This window comes from Podarcis bocagei (assembly GCF_964188305.1).
Source record: "Podarcis bocagei genome assembly, chromosome: 7".
NCBI lineage: Eukaryota > Metazoa > Chordata > Lepidosauria > Squamata > Lacertidae > Podarcis > Podarcis bocagei.
The window spans coordinates 19,306,093-19,329,054 of record NC_138132.1 but is presented as its reverse complement, the minus strand read 5'-3'; the positions used below and the strand labels follow the sequence as shown (position 1 = coordinate 19,329,054).

General features: G+C 47.5%; 2 protein-coding genes and 1 long non-coding RNA gene across 3 annotated transcripts in view; 1 reads left to right on the top strand and 2 right to left on the bottom strand.

Annotated features, from left to right (window-relative positions):
• HPN (hepsin) overlaps positions 1-4,308 on the bottom strand; it is a 32,796-nt gene extending 28,488 nt beyond the window's left edge. Inside the window, exon 1 of the mRNA XM_081203832.1 lies at positions 4,146-4,308. The gene's annotated coding sequence lies outside the window, so the exon portion shown is untranslated. The remainder of the gene's footprint in view (positions 1-4,145) is intronic.
• A 2,968-nt stretch (positions 4,309-7,276) lies between these two features.
• LOC308592391 lies at positions 7,277-8,170 on the bottom strand. The gene is made up of 2 exons (XR_014010494.1): positions 7,897-8,170; positions 7,277-7,531 (listed from the first exon to the last, which is right to left on the bottom strand). It is a non-coding gene; the product is annotated as an uncharacterized lncRNA (long non-coding RNA).
• A 1,262-nt stretch (positions 8,171-9,432) lies between these two features.
• Positions 9,433-17,708, top strand: FNDC8 (fibronectin type III domain containing 8). Its single transcript, XM_081203618.1, has 5 exons — positions 9,433-9,555; positions 11,494-11,604; positions 12,945-13,292; positions 16,089-16,301; positions 17,561-17,708. The coding sequence occupies exons 2-5, from the start codon at positions 11,602-11,604 to the stop codon at positions 17,672-17,674; spliced, it is 678 nt and encodes a 225-aa protein (XP_081059744.1). The 5' UTR covers positions 9,433-9,555; positions 11,494-11,601; the 3' UTR covers positions 17,675-17,708.
• The last annotated feature ends 5,254 nt before the right edge of the window (positions 17,709-22,962 follow it).

The window sequence follows — 22,962 nt, the reverse complement described above, 5'->3', positions numbered from 1 at the left end:
GACCCACCTGTTGGATGGGTCCGTATGTCCAGAGTTTCCCAAACTTGGGTCTCCAGCTGTTTTTGGACTACAATTCCCACTGTCCCTAGCCAGCAGGACCAGCGATCAGGGATGATGGGAACTGTAGTCCAAAAACAGCTGGAGACCCAAGTTTGGGGAACACTGGCCAAAGGATGGGGAACCTGTGGCCCTCCAGATGTTGCTGGAGTCCAACTCAGCTTCAAGCCAAGGTAGCCAGAGGCCAGGGATGATGGGAACTGTAGTCCAACAACATCTGGAAGGCCAAAGGTTCCCCATCCCTGACCTAGTTCGGCACCGTTTGTGTCTCCAACGGCGACCAACCAACGATGTTCCTGGCGTTTGAACTGCGACGTTTGTGATCAGAAGTTAATTCCTTTGTAGAAAAAAATATGCTGGGGCTAAAGTCGGCCTGGAAGCAACATATCTTCTTCTTCTTCTTCATTGTATCACCTTCCAGCGGTTCTCAAGCTGTGGGTCCCCAGATGTTTGTTGGACTACAACTCCCATAATCCCTGAGCTCTGACCTTGCTAGCTAGGCGTGATGGGAGTTGTAGTTCAACAACATCTGGGGAACCACAGGTTGAGAAAGGCTGTAAGTCCTTCCTCCCTAACCGCTGGGGATTTTCTGGAGTTAGGGAGCGGTCAGGGGAATGCACTCTGCACGCGCTCAGGAGTCCCTTTAGTCCAGGTATCCGTCCTACATTTGGAGCATTAAGCCCCGGGAGAAATGGGCTTGTTTGGTGACCAAACGACGATATTGGGACGGTGCGTTTGTGCTTTACAGCGGGCCACCCTCCCTTTTCATTCTTTTTCCTCCTGAGAGCACGCTCGCCTGCTATTATCCTGCAGGGAGGCGCGAGCTTCAGCCTGAAACAAAATCCGAGGGCGAAGAAGATCTCTCCAAAGGGTTTGAATCAACGGAATGCGGTGGTGTTTGAATGGATGTAAAGGTGTTTATAAAGGGAAAAGGCTGCTCTTTTCTAACTCGGCCCTGCGCTCTAGCTTTTGGAGATCGCCAGACCCGAAGCTCGCGCGCCGCTTCCCCGCCCCCATAGAGCGGCCTCCTTTCTCAAAGCGCCCATTGTCTGCGGCTCACGTCGCACCTGCGACTCAGGAGCCTCTCCAAAGGAGAAGAGACTCTCTCTCTCTCTCCACACACACACACACACACACACACAAAGACGCAGGAACAATCCCAGCCCTCAGGCGCAGGTTCATCAGGACCTCCTCTTCCTCCAGCCGCTTCCCCCGTGCCTCCCCGCTCCCCCAGTTCCAGCAAACGTCGCCCAGCGAGGAAAGGGAGCGCAAACAGGCTGTGTGGGTCAATGGGATGGAGCTTTGATCTGGGTGAGATCAGGTCAGGCCCAAGACATGTCGGAGCCTGATGTAAAATATCCAATTGGAAAATGAACGCCCGTCATGCTAACTAATACGGACCATGATTCTTTATTTATAGAGAGAGGTCTTGGTAGCCTTTGTTACAGAAATATCACTGTGTGCAATATTTCAGTACTGTATTAAAAACATTTTTAAAAAACCAAATGGAAATGGATATTACACCCCCCAAAAGCAAGCATTCATTTTGCCCATTGTGAAACATGATACATACCTTTACAGCAGATTCAAAATAGGCTCCCCCCACGCCCCAAAAAGTCATGGGAACTCTAGTTTACCCATTGCAGAGCTACAATTTCCCAGCATCCTTAACAAATTACAATTCCCAGGATTCCTTGGGGCGATGTGCCAATGGACCACCTTAATCTCACTGAGGGTCTTAGCGAACCACTTAATAAATTTTATTGCAGTTGTAGTAATTGTAATATGCTGTATGATTCCTTAATTGTATTTTTATTTGCTTCTTTTACTTCCATAGTAAAGTGTAATACAATTAAATTTCTGTGATGTAGGTGGGATGTATCTGTGGGGTGGTCTTAGGTTACACCCCTCCTGTGATGTATGTATGATGTTTCTGGGGGTGGTCCTGATCTACAGGATGGGAATTTCAAAAGTCTTTATAAGCCCTTGCACACCATTTTTCTGGGTCCTCCTCCTTTCCTGCGTGTGAGGGGAGCACCCTGTTGCAACAGATCAATAAAGTTCAAGCTTACTAGCTGCTTTGCTTCTCAATATTCTCTGGTTGGCCTCTGTTATTTTCTCCTACCAAGAGGGAACCTATGTAAGGACTCTATATGGGCTGTTGGATACCCCATAAGGGAAAAGGGCAATTTTTGTTTACAACACAAGACACTATCCAACCGTCTTAGGGACTCGACTCCGGATTTGTGTTGAGTTTACTCCCTGGCCTTTTCTTCTCCCGAAGATTTCCCTCAAGACAGTGGAGGTTTAGGGCCAGAGATTTCTTTCTTCTAGATGGGCTACCTTCCCAGGTTGACGAGCCCCATTTACCCCTCACTTCACTGTACAGCTCATCCAGAAACCACCTTTGTGGCCATTGGACCCACTATTGATATTTTCTGCTCAATCTGCTGGTGCCTGTCTTCTCCTGCAGCAGAAATCCCTAACTCACTGAGGGTAGCAGACATCACTCATCCAGGTTAATTCAGTCTCTTGTTATTGTTTAGTTGTTTAGTTGTGTCCGGCTCTTTGTGACCCCATGGACCAGAGCACGCCAGGCACTTCTGTCTTCCACTGCCTCCCGCAGTTTAGTCAAACTCATGCTGGTAGCTTCGAGAACACTGTCCAATCATCTCGTCCTCTGTCGTCCCCTTCTCCTTGTGCCCTCAGTCTTTCGCAACATCAGGGTCTTTTCCAGGGAGTCTTCGCTTCTCATGAGGTGGCCAAAGTATTGGAGCCTCAGCTTCAGGATCTGTCCTTCCAGTGAGCACTCAGGGCTGATTTCCTTCAGAATGGATAGGTTTGATCTTCTTGCAGTCCATGGGACTCTCAAGAGTCTCCTCCAGCACCGTAATTCAAAAGCATCAATTCTTCGGCGATCAGCCTTCTTTATGGTCCAGCTCTCACTTCCATACATCACTACTGGGAAAACCATAGCTTTAACTATACAGACCTTTGTTGGCAAGGTTGTGTCTCTGCTTTTCAGTCTCTTACCTCTGCACAATTAACTGTGCTGATATAGCTATAGATTCAGAGATTTTAAATCACTGACTCATCTAAAGAACATAACCATAAAATCAGAGGTAAATTATACAACTCCCTTTCCTCCTCTGGAATTAATCATCTGTGTCACATATAAATTTAACTATATATCTGTCTTAATCTCTTAGCTGTTCTGTGTTTTTTGTTTTCCCACCGTCTATGCGACATTCTGCGGTGTGTAATAACCAAGTAGGACTTTCATCAGGGGCTGGGTACAGAGCAGAGGGAGAGACTGCCAAAACAAATGGGTGACTTAGCTCTTGGTGCACGCAGCCAGCACAGGAGTGGGGGAAAGGGAAGGGGAAAAGGCAGCGGATCACCCAGCTGCCTGCTTTTCAGAGGAGTCTCAAGTGCAGGTGGGGGAAGTCTTTGGCCACACATGTACGAACATGCACTTGCACACGCTCAGTTACTGATTACCTGGTTCTCTGCACCACCACCCTGAACTGGATTGGGACAGCAGAGCGGAAGGGGGGGAGAGATCAGGCCAGGAATGGGCAAGAGAGCAGCCACTCCCACCATCGCCCCTTTTCCATCCCCGCCCAATAAGAAAAAGCACAAAGGCAACCGAGTTCATCCTCAAAGACACATTGCAGCTCTTCTCTCTCAGAGGCAGGGTAGAATGGTGGAGGCCCTTCCCTGTCCCCTGCTCATAGCTGTCAACTTTTCCCTTTTTTTAAGGGAAATTCCCTTATTCTGAATAGGATTCCTCGCAATAAAAGGGAAAAGTTGACAGCTATGTCCCTGCTTGAAATCTCGACCTACAGTTCTTTGCTGCAGCAGGGGAGGCCACAATTTGCTAGCTGAACACAGTATGCTGGGAGGCAGCTGGCTGCATAAAATACTGCACATTTGCTGCATAAAATACTGGCTGGTAGCTGGTAGTTTTTTTTAATTAAACTTTTATCAATTCCATTTATTCCAATATATTTTTAGACCATCTCTTGATGCAAGTAAGGTAGCTAGCAACAACAAGAAAGTAAGGTAAGTTTACCTTTACCTTTTACCTTATAATTTGTTATTCGTTTCTTCAAACCTTTTCACAATAACCTTCAAATCAATGGGAAGAGCACCATCTTGTCCTCAGGCACCATAAGATGCAGCCTTATACTCAGGCCATTGGTCCATCTAACTCAATGCTGACTACACTGGCTGGCAGTGACTGGCTGGAGACAGATGCTTGGGGTGGAACCTGAGGCCTTCTGCATGCAAAGCAGATGTTCTACCTCGGAGCTATGATGACTAAATGTTCAAGACAAATTTCCCCGGCTCACTTGGATTACCAAACAAAGACACCAGCCAGGAATATAGGAGCAAAACAGCAGCCTGTAGGCCTGATCTTTATTCAAGGAACTGTTGCAACAGGACTTCAAACTACCAAAAGGAAGAGAAGAAAGAAGGATGGCTCCCTGTTTTATAAGTTTCCCATTTTACCCATAACCCCCTTAGCAAAAACATCATACATTTTGTCATAACTATGTCATAAACTGGGAGGGGGTCTTCTGGCAGAAACCTGAGTATAAGGTTTGCACCCCTCCCTTCCTTCACCTCCACCTCACACCCGCTAGGTAAAAGAAAGGTAAGTATTTACATGTTCCTGTTTCCCAGCCAAGTTAAGCACACCCTTTCCTCTTGACCGAGACCCCAATCCATTGAGGTTGGGTTTGCTATTGGGATTGGGATGACTTCCTGTCTGGCACTCAGGTGCCAGGATGCCAGGGATTATCTCCCAGGCAGTGGGGCTGCTGCATACGTGGTCTCACGCTTCAGGGATTATGGCTGCCCCTAGCCCTCTCCCAAGCTCCTCTTCTGGTAGCCATTTTCCTTCTGATTAGAAGGTTGGAATGGTGTAAATCCATCACTGGAGTGATTTTACATGACTTCCTAAAGTTTTCCCATTGAGCCAGTACATACTGTAGATGCATTTATCAATTTGCTACATTTGGTAATGTTCAGCGGAGGCTCTTTGTCTTTGCCTCATAGTGTGGAGAGGCAAGGGGGGGTCCACCCCCTTCCAATTTCTGGTAATGCTAAGCAGGAAGATGTCTCAGGACAGCCCTTGATGAGGCCCTCATCCATATGTCCATCCTGTTCACATCAAAAATGTGGTGAGTTGCAGGATCACAAAGGTAAAGGTAAAGGTACCCCTGGCCACTAGGTGCAGTCATTACCGACTCTGGGGTTGCGGCACTCATCTCGCTTTACTGGCCGAGGGAGCCGGCGTACAGTTTCCGGGTCATCAGTGCACGGAAACGCCGTTTACCTTCCCGCCAGAGCGGTACCTATTTATCTACTTGCACTTTGATGTGCTTTCGAACTGCTAGGTTGGCAGGAGCAGGGACCGAGCAACGGGAGCTCACCCCGTCGCGGGGATTTGAACTGCCGACCTTCTGATTGGCAAGTCCAAGGCTCAAAGGAGTAGATAGGAGAGGTGCAACTGGGCCCTCACCTCAGTGCCATTTTTGAGGTTTGGGTTGAGGCCTGTCCATTTTGGATAAATAAAGATGGCGGGTGGCCCCTAAGGATGTTAGCTGAACTGAGTATCTTCCACCCACCACTGCAGTAGCCTCTGGGGAGCTGGGGAGGAGCGGCATCACAGCCAGACTGGGCTGGCTAGGAGCCCTTCTGAGCCGACTGCTGGTGCTGAGCCTTAACATTCAAGCGCTGGATAGGAAGCCCCCAGAAGTCAAATTGGCACCCTGGGCTGCCAGTAGTAGCTGCTGATCCTTGTCATGACCCTCCTTGTAACACATCAGGTAACTCCAGCTTTGCCTAGGAAGGAAGGAACACATTTTGGAACCTGTCAGGATTTTCAGATGCCTCATACAGGATGATTCTTGTCAGACGCTGCCCTCCTTGGATCATGTTTCTGTTTTTTTATCCTCCAAACAAAGCTCATTTCTTGCCTTGTTCCCTTGGCAGCCAATGGCATTTTCTACAGGCATTTTCTTCCAGCTCTGTCTGCCTCCTATTGTGTTACACACAAACACACACCCGTGCAGATTAAAAAAAATTCCCTCTTGCCTTTAAAGCTGCAGAAGAAATTTCTCCCATCCTTCCACCTATGAGGGAAAGTATAGGCCACCAACAAAACAAAACAAAAGAGGAAAGGGGGGGGGTTAGAGAATCCATTCTTTGGAGATGGAAACGAAAAATGAAGTAAGCTCCTGAACTACATGTTGTTTGTCATATGAAGTCTAACTATTTGTTATAACCTGGGAAGGTGATGTTAACAAGCACCTGAAAGCACTGGCAGTGGTAAAAGCAGGGTGGTGTTGGGGCACAGGTTCAAGGGGGAATCTGGCAGATAAAGAATTAAACACTGCTTTTACACACACACACACACACACACACACACACCCCACAGCAAAGCTTCACTTATTGGGGTCACTTTGTGTCAGATAAAAGAGGGTCACCTGGCCACCCTTAGCACACATCTAGATCAAACAAAGCCTCAAAACCATCTCAACGGTAGGCCTTATATAGCAAGCAGCAGACAATAAGAAAGAGGCAGGTGTCAGCTGTCGTAAGAGAGTCAGGGTCAGAGAGGGGAATAAAGGAAAATGACCCTACCAATATCAGAATTATAGTGTTCTACCTTTAAAACCCCACAAGAAAATGAACTGTGCCTTGGAGAATGCATCGTTTGAGAATACAGTGGTACCTTGGGTTAAGTACTTAATTCATTCCGGAGGTCCGTACTTAACTTGAAACTGTTCTTAACCTGAAGCACCACTTTAGCTAATGGGGCCTCCTGCTGCCGCCATGCCGCCGGAGCCCAATTTCTGTTCTTATCCTGAAGCAAAGTTCTTAACCTGAAGCACTATTTCTGGCTTAGTGGAGTGTGTAACCTGAAGCGTATGTAACCTGAAGTGTATGTAACCCGAGGTACCACTGCAAATCATTTTGCTGTGTCTTTTTACCTTATTTTGCTATCACTGAAATGTATAAGAATGTATCTGAATGTATCCTTACTGAAATGTATCTCTTTTTCCATGAATGTACCGGTACCTTTACAGAAATGTAATGCTGCACTAGGCTGTATTTTTCTGAATGTATCCAAACTGTAGCTGCCAAAACACTCTCCACCACACTGCCATCTACTGGGTCTGCAAATAATGCCATGAATACACACAAATACCAGCTCGTCGTTTTATTTTCCAATAAGTATGCAAACATCAGACTATCACATCCAAGTTGATAGCAATACAGAGCAGGATCTCACATTAACACTGAAGCCATTTCCCAAACATCCAGCCTCATGACCTGCATGCTGATTATCAGCAACTATGGAGATTTTTCCTGTAGATAAAGGAAAAGCCATTAAGCAGATCCAGGATAAATGAGAGGAAGCTCAACACATATTATCCCAGCCCGCCAGCAAAATTGACACCTCCCAAAGATCTTACAGGTGACGCAGATGGTGCTGTGGGTTAAACCACAGAGCCTAGGACTTGCCGATCAGAAGGTCGGCAGTTTGAATCCCCGCAACGGGGTGAGATCACATTGCTCAGTCCCTGCTCCTGCCAACCTAGCAGTTCGAAAGCACGTCAAAGTGCAAGTAGATAAATAGGTACCGCTCCGGCGGGAAGGTAAACGGCGTTTCCGTGCGCTGCTCTGGTTCACCAGAAGCAGCTTAGTCATGCTGTCCACATGACCCGGAAGCTGCACGCCGGCTCCCTCAGCCAATAAAGCGAGATGAGTGCTGCAACCCTAGAGTCGGTCATGACTGGACCTAATGGTCAGGGGTCCCTTTACCTTTAAAGGTCTTACAACATCCTACTTACCTTATGTTAATCCCCTCTTCACGCCATTCATGTCACTTCCTGCCCTCTCCGCTGTAATTGATCTGTATGGAAACCAAAAGGTCTAAGAGTCAAGGCAGCTCTTTTGTTCAGGGTCTCACTCCATTTTATTACGTGAGCGGGGGGACCCTGTTGCAACAGTTTTGTTTTTTCTCTGTTCTTTCAATAAAGATCAGACTTTGCTTTTTCTCAAATCCTGGTGTGGACTGTGTCAATTCCCGACTGGTACAGAGCCTTCTACAACCACGCTCCTTCCAAGGTTCCAGTCCTTCTTCTGAGGCAAGGATCCCTTGGGGGGGGCAATTAATTATTTATTTCACAGCCAACCAGAAGAACTCCTTCCATAAAGCAGAGCCAATAGGAAATGATCTCTCTTATGCTGTTAGTACTGATTTGCTGCTGCCTTTCGGCCTTCCTAAACTTTTAAAGAATTGGTTTCATTCCGGGCTCTGTCAAGAGCAGGATTTTGCACAGGCATTGGCTTCCAATTGTGTTAAGCAACACCAAAGCACACAATTGTCCTAAGCACTGGTATTTTTGGTTAAAAATAAAATAAAAGAGGTGCTAGTATTCATATATTGATAAAAGTACTGTTGGTACAAAAAAGATGCTGGTACTCTGTATCAGTGGTGATCCTTGCCACAAAAAACAGCTCCGGTCCTATGTCTGTAATGATAGTGTTGTAAACAAAAATTGCCCTTTTCCCTTATGGGGTATCCAACAGCCCATATAGAGTCCTTACATAGGTTCCCTATTGGTAGGAGAGAATAACAGAGGCCAACCAGAGAATATTCAGAAGCAAAGCAGCTAGTAAGCTTGATCTTTATTGATCTGTTGCAACATGGTGCTCCCCTCACACGCAGGAAAGGAGGAAGACCCAGAAAAATGGCGCGCAAGGCCTCATAAAGTCTTTTGAAATTGACACCCTGTAGATCAAGACCACCCCCAGAAACATCATACATACATCACAGAAGGGGTGTAACCTAAGACCACCCCTCAGATACATCATACCTACGTCACAGAAAAGGCGGTCTAAACAGAAATTTGAATGTTGTTTTTCTCCTGTCTGGCAGGTTACTTGAGCCTGGCCAATCTTTTGTAATGATAAATACTTAGTTCCTGGGCCATGTCACAGGCTCACAACCTATTCAAACACAGACATACCCTTAAGACAGGATTTGTGAAGGAAAAGACAATGGGGTGGCTTTTCCACTTTGACCTTGCAGAGAAAACATTTGCTCAGTTTAGGAATCAAAATGGCTTCAGTCGGTCTTCCTGTGCTGATCTATGTACGTGCGGTTATGAACATTACCATATATCTAAGACCTCAAAATTCCTATCGCAATAGAAACCTATCAGCTGGTATACGTGTGTGTTCATGTTTGTTCATTTTTTCATTAATACAATTACTGCACAGAGCCAGTCAGCAGCTACGTTCATGTAAAAGGGCCCTGGGGCCTAGCCCTAGGCCTGCCCCACATTGACTGTGCCTGGTCACAATGGAAGGGGTAGCACTGTGGCATAATGAGGACTAGGCAAACAGTGGCCTTTCTGGGACAGGCCTTCAGACTCATAGCCTCCAATATGCTAGTGCCGGGGCATCCTGTGGGCGGTAAGTCAGCTCCATGGGTCTGGAGGCAGAGGCAGAGCTAGTCTGGACAGCAACAGGGCTAAAACACAAGGGGTGGCTGCGAGGGGAGTGAGGGAAAGTGGCAATAGGGTGGGTACACAGCATTCTAGCTTGTTTGCCTGGCAGTGGCTTTCTCTGGACCTTGGAGTTTTATATAATGCCCAAGTACAGGGCATGACATAAGGAACCATGACCTGCTCCTAGAAAATTAGAAACCTCTGTAATGATTCCATGTAGGGCGGACCCCATCTTTGTTTTGAAGGACCAGGACATTGTCAGTAATTTCTATACGGGCATCCTTGTAGTAATAGTAATAGTAGTAATAGCAGTAATAGTAGTAGTAGTAGTAGTAGTAGTTATACCATTCACGTACATACCACTTTACAGACTTTCGAAAACAAAACACAGACAGAAGCTTACAATGAAAAATCAGGGATGAGGAAAACAACAGTGCAAGGGAGATAGGATAAAAATGAAATGTCAGCAAACATATTTACATTCCAATCCTATAGACGAGGGATGTTGTTGGGCTATAATTCCCATCATCCCTGACTACAGGCCACTCTGCCTGTGGCTGATGAGAATCAGAGTCCTGCAACATCTGCAAAGCCACAAAAGTTTAGATTTTTGTGTGTGTGTTTTAAGCTTGATTGCATCTGGGAAAGAGTACTGAGCCAGAGTTCTCATGGAAAAGGTGTCCTTTTAAGGAGCAAACTGATGGAAGGGGTGGCGGCTGCACCACAGACATGTTCAGGGAAGGGATTTAGGATGCAAAACAGAAACTGAGTGTGCGTGGAGCTAGGGAGGAGACTTCAGCAGTTTGGGGAAAGTCGAGGGCAGGGATGGGAAGCCTCAGGGTCTTGGACCAGATGCGTCTCTCCAGACTTCTCTTTCTGGCCTTCAGAACTCTCCCCAGCCCACACACCCTTTCTGACCCTCCTGCTTCGCACCTCCTTGAATGTTTTTGCCTGGCTGGAATGTGTCTTTGACCTCTGGCAATGCCTCGTGCTTGTCTGCATATAGCAAGAGTAGTCAACCTTTTTATACCTACCACCCACTAATGCATCTTTCTTGATGGTAAAATTTCCTTACTGCCCCAAGTGCTTGATAGAAGGAGGATTCAGCTTGTGCCGTAGAACCCCCTACCGCCCACCTAGAAACCTGAAATGGCCACTAGTGGGCAGTAGGGACCAGGTTGACAACCCCTGGGATAGAGGCTAGAGAGGTGTACATGAGAGTGCGTGTACAGAGGTGAAATTCACATTAGTTGCTCTGCTCAGTTTTACCTCTGGTATGTGGTCCCTGGAAAGTTACCTAGAAAGGAACGAAGCCTATGGATTGAAAAGGCTTCCTTGCTCCTGGTTGGGGTTTTTGGCTGGATCTGGGAGCAGAACCCCCAGCTCAGGAGTGAAGCCAAGTGCATAACCTGTCTGTTCTGTGAAGGTAAACAGCTCTGTTCCTCCTCTTCTGAAGCTGGGGAAATGGCTTTTCTTCCTGCGTTTTTCTGAAAGCAAACAAACAAAACAGAACCCTATCCAACCAAGCTATGTTTTGTTTTGTTTTGTTTTGTTTTGTTTTGTTTTGTTTTGTTTTGTTTTGTTTTGTTTTGTTTTCCTGGAAAGTTAGCAAAGGGAATTCTCTGCCTAGGTAACAGCAAGGGAGACTGGGTGGAAGTCTTGCTAAGGAAGTGCAAGGGGCTAGCCACCACAGAGATGGATTTTGGGGGAGCACAACTAGTTCGCCCACACTGGGCATTGAGTTCAGAGGGCACCGCAACAATGACAAGAGGCTGGGGCGGAGAGCGCCAAATTTTGGTGCTTCTTGCAGCCAGAAGCTTTCCAAACCTTGCGGCTCAACAGATGTGTGGGCCTATTTAATCCTGATGCACTCAAACCCCCCCCCCTCCATTCCTGTGAACAGATGCATCCTTAAAGGTGCAAGTCATTCATCACCACTCATCATATCTGCCACAGAGAAGCCTCGTCAAGTCTCTCCTTCCCAAGGGCATGACCTCTCCCCTGCTTGGAAATGGTAGGTGAGGTATTTCTCTAAAATGCTTTTTTTAAAAAATGCTAATGTGGGCCATCAACAGGGAACCAGGCATCCCAGAATAAGGGAGTAGACGGTGCTAGGACCCCTCTGAGACTGGGGGACTGAGGCCCACCCACCCACCCACCCCCGTCCCTGGATAATCAATCTACAGCTCTTATAATCAAAGCTGATTCATAAGGAACCCCCAAAAAAGCTAATTCAAGATGGAAGGGTGCAGCCTAAGGAGATACTTTGATCATATAAATGAGGAGTAAGGAACCTTAGGCCAAGGAGTGAATATGCCCCCCCCCCGCATCTCTGTTTTGCTCTCAGAACTGTCCCCAGGCCACACCCATAACTGGACCTGCTCCATGCCCCCCCCAAGTGCTTTTACCTGCTGGGATGTGTCTTTGATCTGTGGTGATGCCTCAGAGGATGGATGGGGTAGGAGGGACTGTGTGCGGAAACATCTGGATTTTGTGTGGCTGTAGGCTATTGTACAAAGGCAGGAGTCGTATCCATTGCCCTGGCTCCAACTTATGCTGGCATGAGACTGCCAGCGGAAAATGATGGTAACTGAAGTCCACCAACATTAGGACCATGTTTTCTTCTTTTAGATGCTACAAAGGAGTAGTGAAAATGAAGACCTTCCTAGGTTCTATTGATGCTTGTTAAAGTATTGTCAGTCATCTGACAATATATACAGGGACGCGGACTTAGAAAAAATATTGGGGGGGCCCGGGAAAGCTCATGAATAATAAATAAGCTCATGAATATGCAAATAAAGTGGCTCCGGCCCTAAATAGGGCAAGCCACGCCCCCCCAGCCAGCCGATTGGCTGGCTGGGAGGTGTGGCCAGTCGGGATTCCCCTGTTCTCGCGGGATTTCCGGCCGGGGCTCTCCGATTAGGGCGCGCGGCTGGCTGGCTGGCGAAGGAGCAGTGGGGAGGAGGCGGGGGACGGCGGCGGCGCTCTGCTGGAAGGGCGCCCGCCCGAGATTATTGGGGGGGCTGAGCCCCCCAAAAAATTTTTTTGAGGGGGCTCGAGCCCCCTCAAGCCCCATGGAGTCGGCGCCTATGAATATATACATCCTTTCGATAAATGGGAAAATGTTGGAGTGTGAGGAGACGAATGGGGAACCTGCAGTCCTCCAGATGTAGGACTCCATGTCCTATCAGCTGCAGCCAGCATGCCCAATGGTCGGGGGTGGAGATTGTAGTGCATCAACATCTGGAGGGCATCAAGTTCCCCACCTCTGGCTTAGGAGAACATGAACAACAAGTTCTGCAAGCAGGTTTCACTCAGGGGTTGTTTGGGTGGGCTGTTCTTCTTTTAATTTAGTTTCAGCTCTACAGAAATCACTCAAGCCTTCCCAGTGAAAGCAGCGACACCTCCAGCTCTGGCCTAGGCAGCATCATCGAGACCCCCAAACACATCCTCTACTCAGCCTGCAGTTTACCTCACACCTTGGACGACTTGCTGGCCGGGCTGTCAGTTCCGAAGAAAGCCGCTCGCAGGCCCCCGCCAAGCCGCCCTCGACGCAGCAGCAGCCCCAGCGTCCCTGTCGACCTGGACATGAGCGACGGGGAGACCAGCCTCTCCGACAGCGGCTCGGAGTCTCCTGTGTGTGTGGAACTGCCGCCACAGCCCTTCATCCGCGAGCACACTGTCAGCAGCACCAGCGCTCAGGTGGGGCCTCCTGACACAAAATGGCCTCCTCTGCATTGCTAAGTTATTGTGACTGGAGAGCCGGGTCTCTCTTTGAGCCAAAAGCTGAACTCCTCTTCAACTACCCCACTGGGTAACTGGGGGTGCAACATTGGAGCTAGATAGATCACATTTAGTGCACCTCTGAGGAACCCATATTGTTACATGCACCCCAACCCTATGAGACGTGAGAGATTTCGGGGGCTCCAGTGCTTGTCTAAGTATCTGTGAAATAAGGTTTGAGGGGAGTTACTAGAGCCTTGTATCATATGGGTTGTTGTTGCTGCTGCTGCTGCTGCTGCTGCTGCTGCTGCTGCTATTTCGATTTATATACTGCCTTTTATCAAAGGGTCCCAGGGTGGTGTACAACATTAAGAACACATTTTATGGAGCATAATAATTAAAACATCGTAAAAAGCATCATAATAGGCAGCATCATAATAAAATCATCACAATAGCAGGCCATTTATATCAGGGATGGAGAACCTGTTACCTTCCATATGCTACTAAACTACAACTCTCAACATCCCTGGCCATTGGCCATGCTGGCTGGAGCTGATGGGATATGGAGTCCAAGAACTTCTGTAGAGGCCACAGATTCCCCATCCCTGATTTACACATGTACACAGGTTGAGCATAGGTGGAAAATACAGAGGTCCCAGGTGTAATGCTCCCCATCAGATTTCTAATGGAACTGCCAGAGCCTTTTACAGTGCCTTTTACAGAGAGCAATTCAGCCCTCTGTATCCTTTTGTCCATTGATTCTCCATCAGTCACAAAAACATCTGCAGGTTGATCGCTTCCTTCTCTTTTAACCCCTCTTCCTGCTTAATGGGGTTGGGGACAATAAGGCTTAGTCATCGCTCCTCATCCTTTTCCTGAGCCATCTTAACTCCCATCGAAGCACATCACCTGACTGTCACCAGCTATAAATAGTCTTCTTTCAGGCCTTAAGACGTGTTGCCTCAGGATAAGCCACCCTTGACAGCTCTGCTCACAGAAACCTTAAGAGCAAAAACATCACACAAGGAATCCCAGTGGGTCACCCAGGCCAACTGTCCTCCAAGTGCACAGCAATAGTCTTCAGTTTCAAGTGCCTGGAAATTTCTGTGTTTGGAATATAGCTCGTATTGGGCACAGTGGCATGATTTGCACATAATGCTGAGCCGAACCATGACTGTACAAGAAGGAACAAGTGTGCCATTGGTATTCATAGCAAAAATCACAGCTGCTTCATTCCTCTCCCTGCTGTTGCTGCTTCACTACCAGGAGCTAAACTATGTTTTGGCTTAACATGACATCCAAAACCAGGCTTGTAGTTTGTCTGCCCCCAAGACAAACCGTGAGTGGTAAGCCAGGAACTTACCACGTGGGTGGCGCTGTGGTCTAAACCACCGAGCCTCCTGGGCTTGCTAATCGGAAGGTCAGCAGTTCAAATCCCAAGAACGGGGTGAGCTCCTGTTGCTCTGTCCCAACTTCTGCCAACCTAGCAGTTTGAAAGCACACCAGTGCAAGTAGATAAATAGGTACCACTGCAGCAGTAAGGTAAATGGCACTTCCACGCTCTGATTTCTATCACTGTGTTCCATTTTACCAAAAGCGGTTTAGTCATGCTGGCCACATGACCCAGAAAGCTGTCTGTGGACAAACGCTGGCTCCCTTGGCCTGAAAGCGAGATGAGCACCACAACCCCATAATCTCCTTTGACTGGACTTAACTGTCCTGGGGTCCTTTACCTTTAACTTTTTTTTAAAGCCAAGAACTAACACTTGGCTCAGGGTCCAGCATTCAGCCACACACTGCCAAATTCAGGTCACGCAGTTATAGTTGATTGGGAGGTGTTGTGCAACCAACTCGCTTCCCGAAGAGACTGGACATCTTGTGCTAAGAAAAATGTCTGGAAAATGCACTGGAAAGTGTGGAGTAGCACTCGCTAACCTCCCTACAAACAAGTCAGGGTGAATGCTCAATAGACAGGCTGCCTAGAAGCACCCCCAGTGTTTCCTGCTATATCAGAGAAGACTAAGGCGACCTCTTGGTGTATGTCCCTTAAGGGCAGTGGAGGCTGGTTGTTGTTGTTGTTTAGTCGTTTAGTCGTGTCCGACTCTTCATGACCCCATGGACCAGAGCACGCCAGGCACTCCTGTCCTCCACTGCCTCCCGCAGTTTGGTCAAACTCATGCTGGTAGCTTCGAGAACACTATCCAACCATCTCGTCCTCTGTCGTCCCCTTCTCCTTGTGCCCTCAATCTTTCCCAACATCAGGGTCTTTTCCAGGGAGTCTTCTCTTCTCATGAGGTGGCCCAAGTATTGGAGCCTCAGCTTCACAATCTGCCCTTCCAGTGAGCACTCAGGGCTGATTTCCTTAAGAATGGATAGGCTTGATCTGGTTAGGAGGCTGGTACATTAGGGTAAAGAGATCACTGCCCAGCCAACCTCCATCTGTCTCCAACCAGCCACCACCTGTCCACCATCTTCCTTACAACCAGCCCCGGGGGTGGCCCTGAATGCCAGCTTCCTCCTCCTTACTTCCTGCAGAACTCAACAGAGTAGAGGATGGGGGACAAAACTAGAATCAGTTGGGTTTGCTCTGGCTCCACTTACTACTGGTCTCCTTGTTTTCTGTCCCATAAATCCCAATGGGCACCAGCCACCACGGTTCCTCCCTGCACCAGTGAAAGGACCCCTTTAGCACCCACTTCCCTGAAGATGTCGGGATCAAGTGAAAGAGCTCGTCTCCTAGCTTTCTGCATGATGCCCATTTTCTCTCCTCCATAGGTTTCTTGGTCAGGCCCACGCAACGGGGAATTGATTTCCTTCTACGAGCTGCAACTGCAGGAGGCCAGGCTAGATGGTCAAGGCAAGAACATCCATTGGTTTTGCTCACAGACAGAAGAGCACCTGGAGAATCTGACTCCTGGCACTACGTACTTGCTCCGCGTGAGGTCTCTCAACGTGGCAGGTGCTGGGAAGTGGAGTGCACCCTATAAGGTGAGCACAGTCCTCCTGGTGGGGAGGCGGGTGCACATACCATAGAATTGGACATCCAAAGAATGTAGAAAGGCACACCCGTTGCACTTTCACCCAAAGCCCAATTCAGGGAGGCTGACCCTGGTAGAAATGTCAGAACCATTGATAACCGCAAAAAGGCACATCAGGGCTAAAATGAAATAGAGAATAAATTGAAGAATTGTTCATATTTGTAGCATTTTGGTTTTTAAAAAAATTAAATATGCAGGAGGTAACAAGTGCTTTTTGAGAGAGAGAGAGAGAGAGAGAGAGAGAGAAACCTGCAGGCTTTTGATGACTAAAGCACTGTCAACAAAGTACCGTATGTGCCAATTTTAACCTTTGGCACTCTGTTTTGCAAAGCCCTAAGACAATCCACGTTTTTAACTGTAGTTGGGGGAATCCTGTAAATATATAAATATTAGAAGTACATATAAGAAATACATAAATATTAGAAGTACATGGATTTACTTCTTTGCAGTCGAATCTGAACTACAGTGATTTGCTCAATAAGCCCTCCAGCCCTGCTCCAACTTATTTACAGTAGATGCAATCCCCAAAATGTAACCGTCGCAAAAGTTGCAGGCTGACTATTGTTGTGACTATTTCAGCAGTCACCTATAAAATGGCAGGATTGAAGCTAACTATCCCAGCAACCCTTTTACTATAACCCCAAACTAATGAAGCACCAACGTTCATGCATCTCCAGGAGATTTTTTTAAATATTATGTTTTTATCCTCCCTTTCCTCCCAGGAGTTCAAGGTGGAATGCGTGGAGAACTTAGCTGAACTTTGCTGCTTTTGAAACTAAAGTCACAACTAGTTTTTCACATTGGTTTCAATTGGAACTATGTGCAACTAAGTAACTTAGCCTGGACCCAAATCATAGTCCTTCTCCCCATTCCACCATCTCCATATTTTACCCTCACAACAAGTTTGGTTAAGCTGAGAGGTAATGGATTGGCTCTAAGTCTCCTGGTGAGTTTCACAGCTGGACCTGGGGTTTCCCCAGTCCTAATCCAACACTCTAACCAGTACACCTCACTGCCTCTGTAGGAAATTGACTTTGCCAGACATAATGTGCATGGTCACGTTTCAAGATGCAAGCAAGTCCACTTTTGATGTGGGAAACACCCTTGCAAGATGGGGTGCTAACTGCTGCAACTTTAGCAGATTTCTAGCATGCTGTTTTGCATTTTGTTGCCTCCCTGTAACAAGCTCTTCCCCTTTGCTTCTTCCAGTTTGGCACAATGCCTTCTGTGGCAGGAATGCCTCCGGACCCGGCTCCTGTCACTGTCACCGTGCGGCGGTGCAGGAAGCCCCAGAAGAAGACGATCTTTATCCCTGCCCCCTAAGAGGAACAACATGGAAGTAAAGGATGGCACCTCCCACTTGCCCCCGCATCTGTTATTCCACATCTCCCCATAACTGCTGCTTGGTGCCTTGGCAAATTTTCTGCTCACAAAATTAACTTCTAGCCAGGCGAAGAAGGTCAGGGGCTGGGATGATGGGAACTGGGCATATACAGATGTCACAGTTCACAGGTGCATTTGCAACTATTTTGCTGCGTATGGTGGGAATCTGATACATAAGAGCAAGGGAAGAGGCTGAAATCATGTGACTGCAGCCTCCTACCCTACTCTCTACTGACCCCTTTTGCCGAGGTTCCGTAATGGCAACCTGCTCTCTTCTGCCCCCTCTTGACCAGGTTGCCAAGAGGCAGCAGAAGGAAACAGGGATTAAGCCCTGCTGTTACACAGCCTGGACAATAGTAGGCAGCAGAGAAAAGGGGCAGCAGTTACACAACTTGGATAACAGGGAGCACAGCAGAGAACAAGGGACAGGCTACAGTTGCAGTACCTGGCCAAGAGGGGGCAGCAGAGAGCAAGGAAAGAGGCTGCAGTAACACAACCTGGCCAGCAGTGACCAGCAAATAGCAGGGAAAGAGGCTGCAGTTGCAGGAATCATAGAATCATAGAATCATAGAATCATAGAATCCTAGAGTTGGGAGAGACCACAAGGGCCATCGAGTCCAACCCCCTGCCAAGCAGGAAACACCATCAGAGCACTCCTGACATATGGTTGTCAAGCCTCTGCTTAAAGACCTCCAAAGTAGGAGACTCCACCACACTCCTTGGCAGCAAATTCCACTGTCAAACAGCTCTTACTGTCAGGAAGTGCTTCCTAATGTTTAGGTGGAATCTTCTTTCTTGTAGTTTGGATCCATTGCTCCGTGTCCGCTTCTCTGGAGCAGCAGAAAACAACCTTTCTCCCTCCTCTATGTGACATCCTTTTATATATTTGAACATGGCTATCATATCACCCCTTAACCTCCTCTTCTCCAGGCTAAACATGCCCAGCTCCCTTAACCGTTCCTCATAAGGCATCGTTTCCAGGCCTTTGACCATTTTGGTTGCCCTCCTCTGGACACGTTCCAGTTTGTCAGTGTCCTTCTTGAATTGTGGTGCCCAGAACTGGACACAGTACTCCTGGCTGAAGGGAGGCAGCAGAGAGCACACCATTCCTGTCCCAAGTCCTTGATGAAAAGCGCAACCTCTGAGCTTTAAGATTTTGGGTTGTGTGGGGTGAGTTTCATGCAGCTGTATCCTACACATTTACTTTGCTTCCACTGAGCTCCATTAGATTTAATTCCACGTGGCAGTGCATACATTTGTCAGCAACTGGTGTGTTGCTTGGTTTTTCCAGCGAAATACCACAATCTGTCACCCTTTGCAAGTGGCCCGAGTGCCTGGCGATTTGCTTGCAACATTCACTCATGATGAGGTTAGCTGGACTTGGCAATGCAGGGTGGGCAGCATTTGTGTGCCCACCAGATGCTGCTTGACTACAAATCCCATCATCCTTGGCCATTGGCCACAACAGCTGGGACTGGTGGGAATTGTCATCCAGCAGCATCAGGAAGGTAAAAAGGTAAAGGTAAAGGGACCCCTGACCATTAGGTCCAGTCATGACCGACTCTGGGGTTGCGGCGCTCATCTCGCTTTATTGGCTGAGGGAGCCGGCGTACAGCTTCTGGGTCATGTGGCCAGCATGACGAAGCCACTTCTGGCGAACCAGAGCAGCGCACGGAAACGCCGTTTACCTTCCCACCAGAGCGGTGCTTATTTATCTACTTGCACTTTGACGTGCTTTTGAACTGCTAGGTTGGCAGGAGCAGGGACCGAGCAACGGGAGCTCACCCCGTTGCGGGGATTCGAACCGCCGACCTTCTGATCGGCCAGTCCTAGGCTCTGTGGTTTAACCCACAGCACCACCCGTGTCCCATCAGGAAGGTACCGATACCATTTCAGTCTGCATATGAAGTGGTACGTAGTGGAACACAGCAGCTGCTTGCGCTTCAGCGTCGGTGTGCTGTATATGACTTTAAAGTGTAATTTGAGACGTTGCCACAGGATGGTGCCAGAAAACTATTCTGCAGCTGCACATAAGGTACAAGGGTCTCAGCGCCACTTTTGAGTACCTGTTGGCCCAAGAGAGCCAACATGAGAGATGTGGGCCAATTTACTATCTTCCAGCCTAAACTAGCTCACAGGATGAAATAAGGTACCTCACAATGGGGTGAAGGAAGACACAGCCATGTTAAGCTACTTGGATGAAGGTTCTGATACCAATAAGAGGAAGAGATAGACTAAAGTATAGACTATAGTTAGATATGAGGGAGAACTAGACCATTTACTGACTATAGTTAAAATATGAGGGAGAAATGGACGGTTTAAATATATACATAAAATAAAAATAATAAACTAAGACTACATTTTGGCAAGTCAGTGAAGAAGACTTATACCAACTCAGACCATTGGCCAATGTTGTCCAGCAATAAGTCTCCTGGCTCTCAGGCAGAGGTATTTTTATTACAGCTTTTACATTGATAAAATGTACTTGTTTTAATTTTGTTCTAATCCTGTTTAAAGTTTTAATAACGAAAAGAGCACTGTTTGTGGGCTTCTGTTTACATTTGTTTTTGGAGTTTGAATGTCAGTGGACTATTAATAAACTTGTTTGTATGGATTTGTTTATTGCTGCATGTACATCCTCCTTTCCCTGCAAGCTCGACAGTGTGCAGTTCCCAGCCTCCACCATGTTATTCTCACAACAATCCTGTGAGGGAGATTAGGCTGTATTTTTGGTTTTTATGGAAGCCGCCCAGAGTGGCTGGGGAGGCCCAGCCAGATGGGCGGGGTATAAATAATAAATTATTATTATTATTATTATTATAGGCTGAGATTAGGCTCCAGTGTGCAACACAATTGTTGAGCAAGGATTTTAACCTGGGTCTCCGCCCAGCTAGACCTAATTACTTGGCCCTCCTGAGATCTTTATAACTGCAGAGGCTGGTGATTTTATCTGTACGTTGAGTATATTCTCTACCACATAACTGCATTCCCTTTGCATTCCTTTTTTTTTCTTTTATTAAATATTTATTAAGAATTTTCCATTTTAAAAAGCCAAAAAGAAAAATTAAAAAACATGTAGTTTGCAACCCTTATTTTCTATAACATATTTCCCTGACTTCCCCACACCTCCCCTTCTTATATTCCAATTCAAATTATAAATTCAACAAGTTCTTTGCATTCCCTTTGCATTCCTGGCAAGAGACACACTTCTCAGAAAAGGTGTCTGGATCAGACGCAACTTAACAACTACGCAATTACTTTTTACAGTGGTACCTCTGGTTACAAACGCTTCAGGTTATGAACGCCTCAGGTTCCGCTAAACCGGAAGTAGCTGCTCCTGGTTGCTAACTTTGCCCCAGGATGAGAACGGAAATCGCACACTGGAGGCCCCATTAGCGAAAGCGTGCCTCAGGATAAGAACGCTTTCAGCTTAAGAACGGACCTCCAGAACGAATTAAGTTCATAACCAGAGGTACCACTGTACAATATACCTCCCGCCTTCCGCCTTTAAAAAATCCAAACTCATTTGGAAAGGGATTAATGTGGAAGATAGGAGGCATTTGAAGTGAAAAGTCTTCGGATGCTTCCAGGCTGTCTCTATTTTGCAGTGGGATTCAATAACATACCGACAAATTCAGGAAAAGCAATTATAATCTAACCTCCCTGCAAACAAATAAGAATGAGCATTCATTAAATAAGCCAACATTGTCCAATATCCCTGCAAATAGGAGGAATGCTCAGTAAACAAGCAAGCATGTGCCTGCCCACCTCATCTTCCAAAGCCCTTAAAGGTAAAGGACCCCTGGCCATTAGGTCCAGTCGTGACTGACTTTAGAGTTGCGGCGTTCATCTCGCTTTATTGGCCAAGGGAGCCAGCGTACAGCTTCTGGGTCATGTGGCCAGCATGACTAAGCCGCTTCTGGCTAACCAGAGCAGTACACGGAAATGCCATTTACCTTCCCGCCAGAGTGGTACCTATTTATCTACTTGCACTTTTTGGTGTGCTTTCGAACTGCTAGGTTGGCAGGAGCTGGGACCAAGCAACGGGAGCTCACCCCGTCACAGGGATTCGATCCGCCAACCTTCTGATTGGCAAGTCCTAGGCTCTGTGGTTTAACCCACAGCGCCACCCGCGTCCCAAAGCTAGCTTGTCAGAAGTGGGACCTAAGCCCTTAAAGGTAAAGGGACCCCTGACCATTAGGGTCCAGTCGTGACAGACTCTGGGGTTGCGGCGCTCATCTCACTTTATTGGCCAAGGGAGCCGGCGTACAGCTTCCGGGTCATGTGGCCAGCATGACTAAGCCGCTTCTGGCAAACCAGAGCAGCGCACGGAAACCTAAGCCCTTACCTGGGCTCAATTTAAAGTGCTGGTTTTTTACCTTTTAAAGTCCCTGAATGGCTTGGGACCAGGTGACCTGACACATACGCCTTCTTCCATGTTTCTATCAAAACCCTAAGATCCTATTCACAGCTGCTGCTCTGGGTTCCTCTACCAAATAAGCAGAAAGGGCCATTTCAGTCCCGGCATTCCCATTACAGAACCGTCTTTGCAGGGAGATTCGCCTGGCGTCTTCCTTATGATGCGAGGCAAAGACCTTCCTCCTCACCAACCCATTTGAGAGTAACTTGCATCAGGGGTGGAGAAGTTCCAGCCCATAAGCTTCAGTTGACCCAATGCAGGTCTCAAAGCTACAAGGTTGTTTCACCTCCAGCCACTCTCACTTGCCCCACACCTGACCTCATAGGTGATGTCAGGTTTGAGGCAAGCAGAGGCACGACTAGAAAACAGCTTTGCAAACCCTGTGCTTTGCCAAGCGTAGGATTGGCAAAGCCCTCATGCTGCAGTTCCCAAACATCGGACAGGCTGCTGGGTGCTTGGGAGTTGCTGCACAAGCAGCTCTGACAGGTGGGTGGGACAACCCACCTGTCAAAATTGGCCCACTGAGGTGGAGAACCCTGCATAGCCGAAAATGTTCTCCAATGCCGACTTACCTAGTCTGAGCCTCTCAATTATTAAATCTGTGTTTTAAGCTTGGGGCTGCAATGAGTTGACTGTGTTGTGTCTGTGTCGCTTTTGGTATGTATTTATTTAAAGCAAAAACTTTAAGGATATAAGGTGGCATGCGCACGCCGCAAGTGATTTCTGCAATGAAATAAATGGAACCCCATCGTCCAGGCAAAGTGTTATCTGTTCCATGGTTGCTTTTCCACACATCTGTATCTCCTTT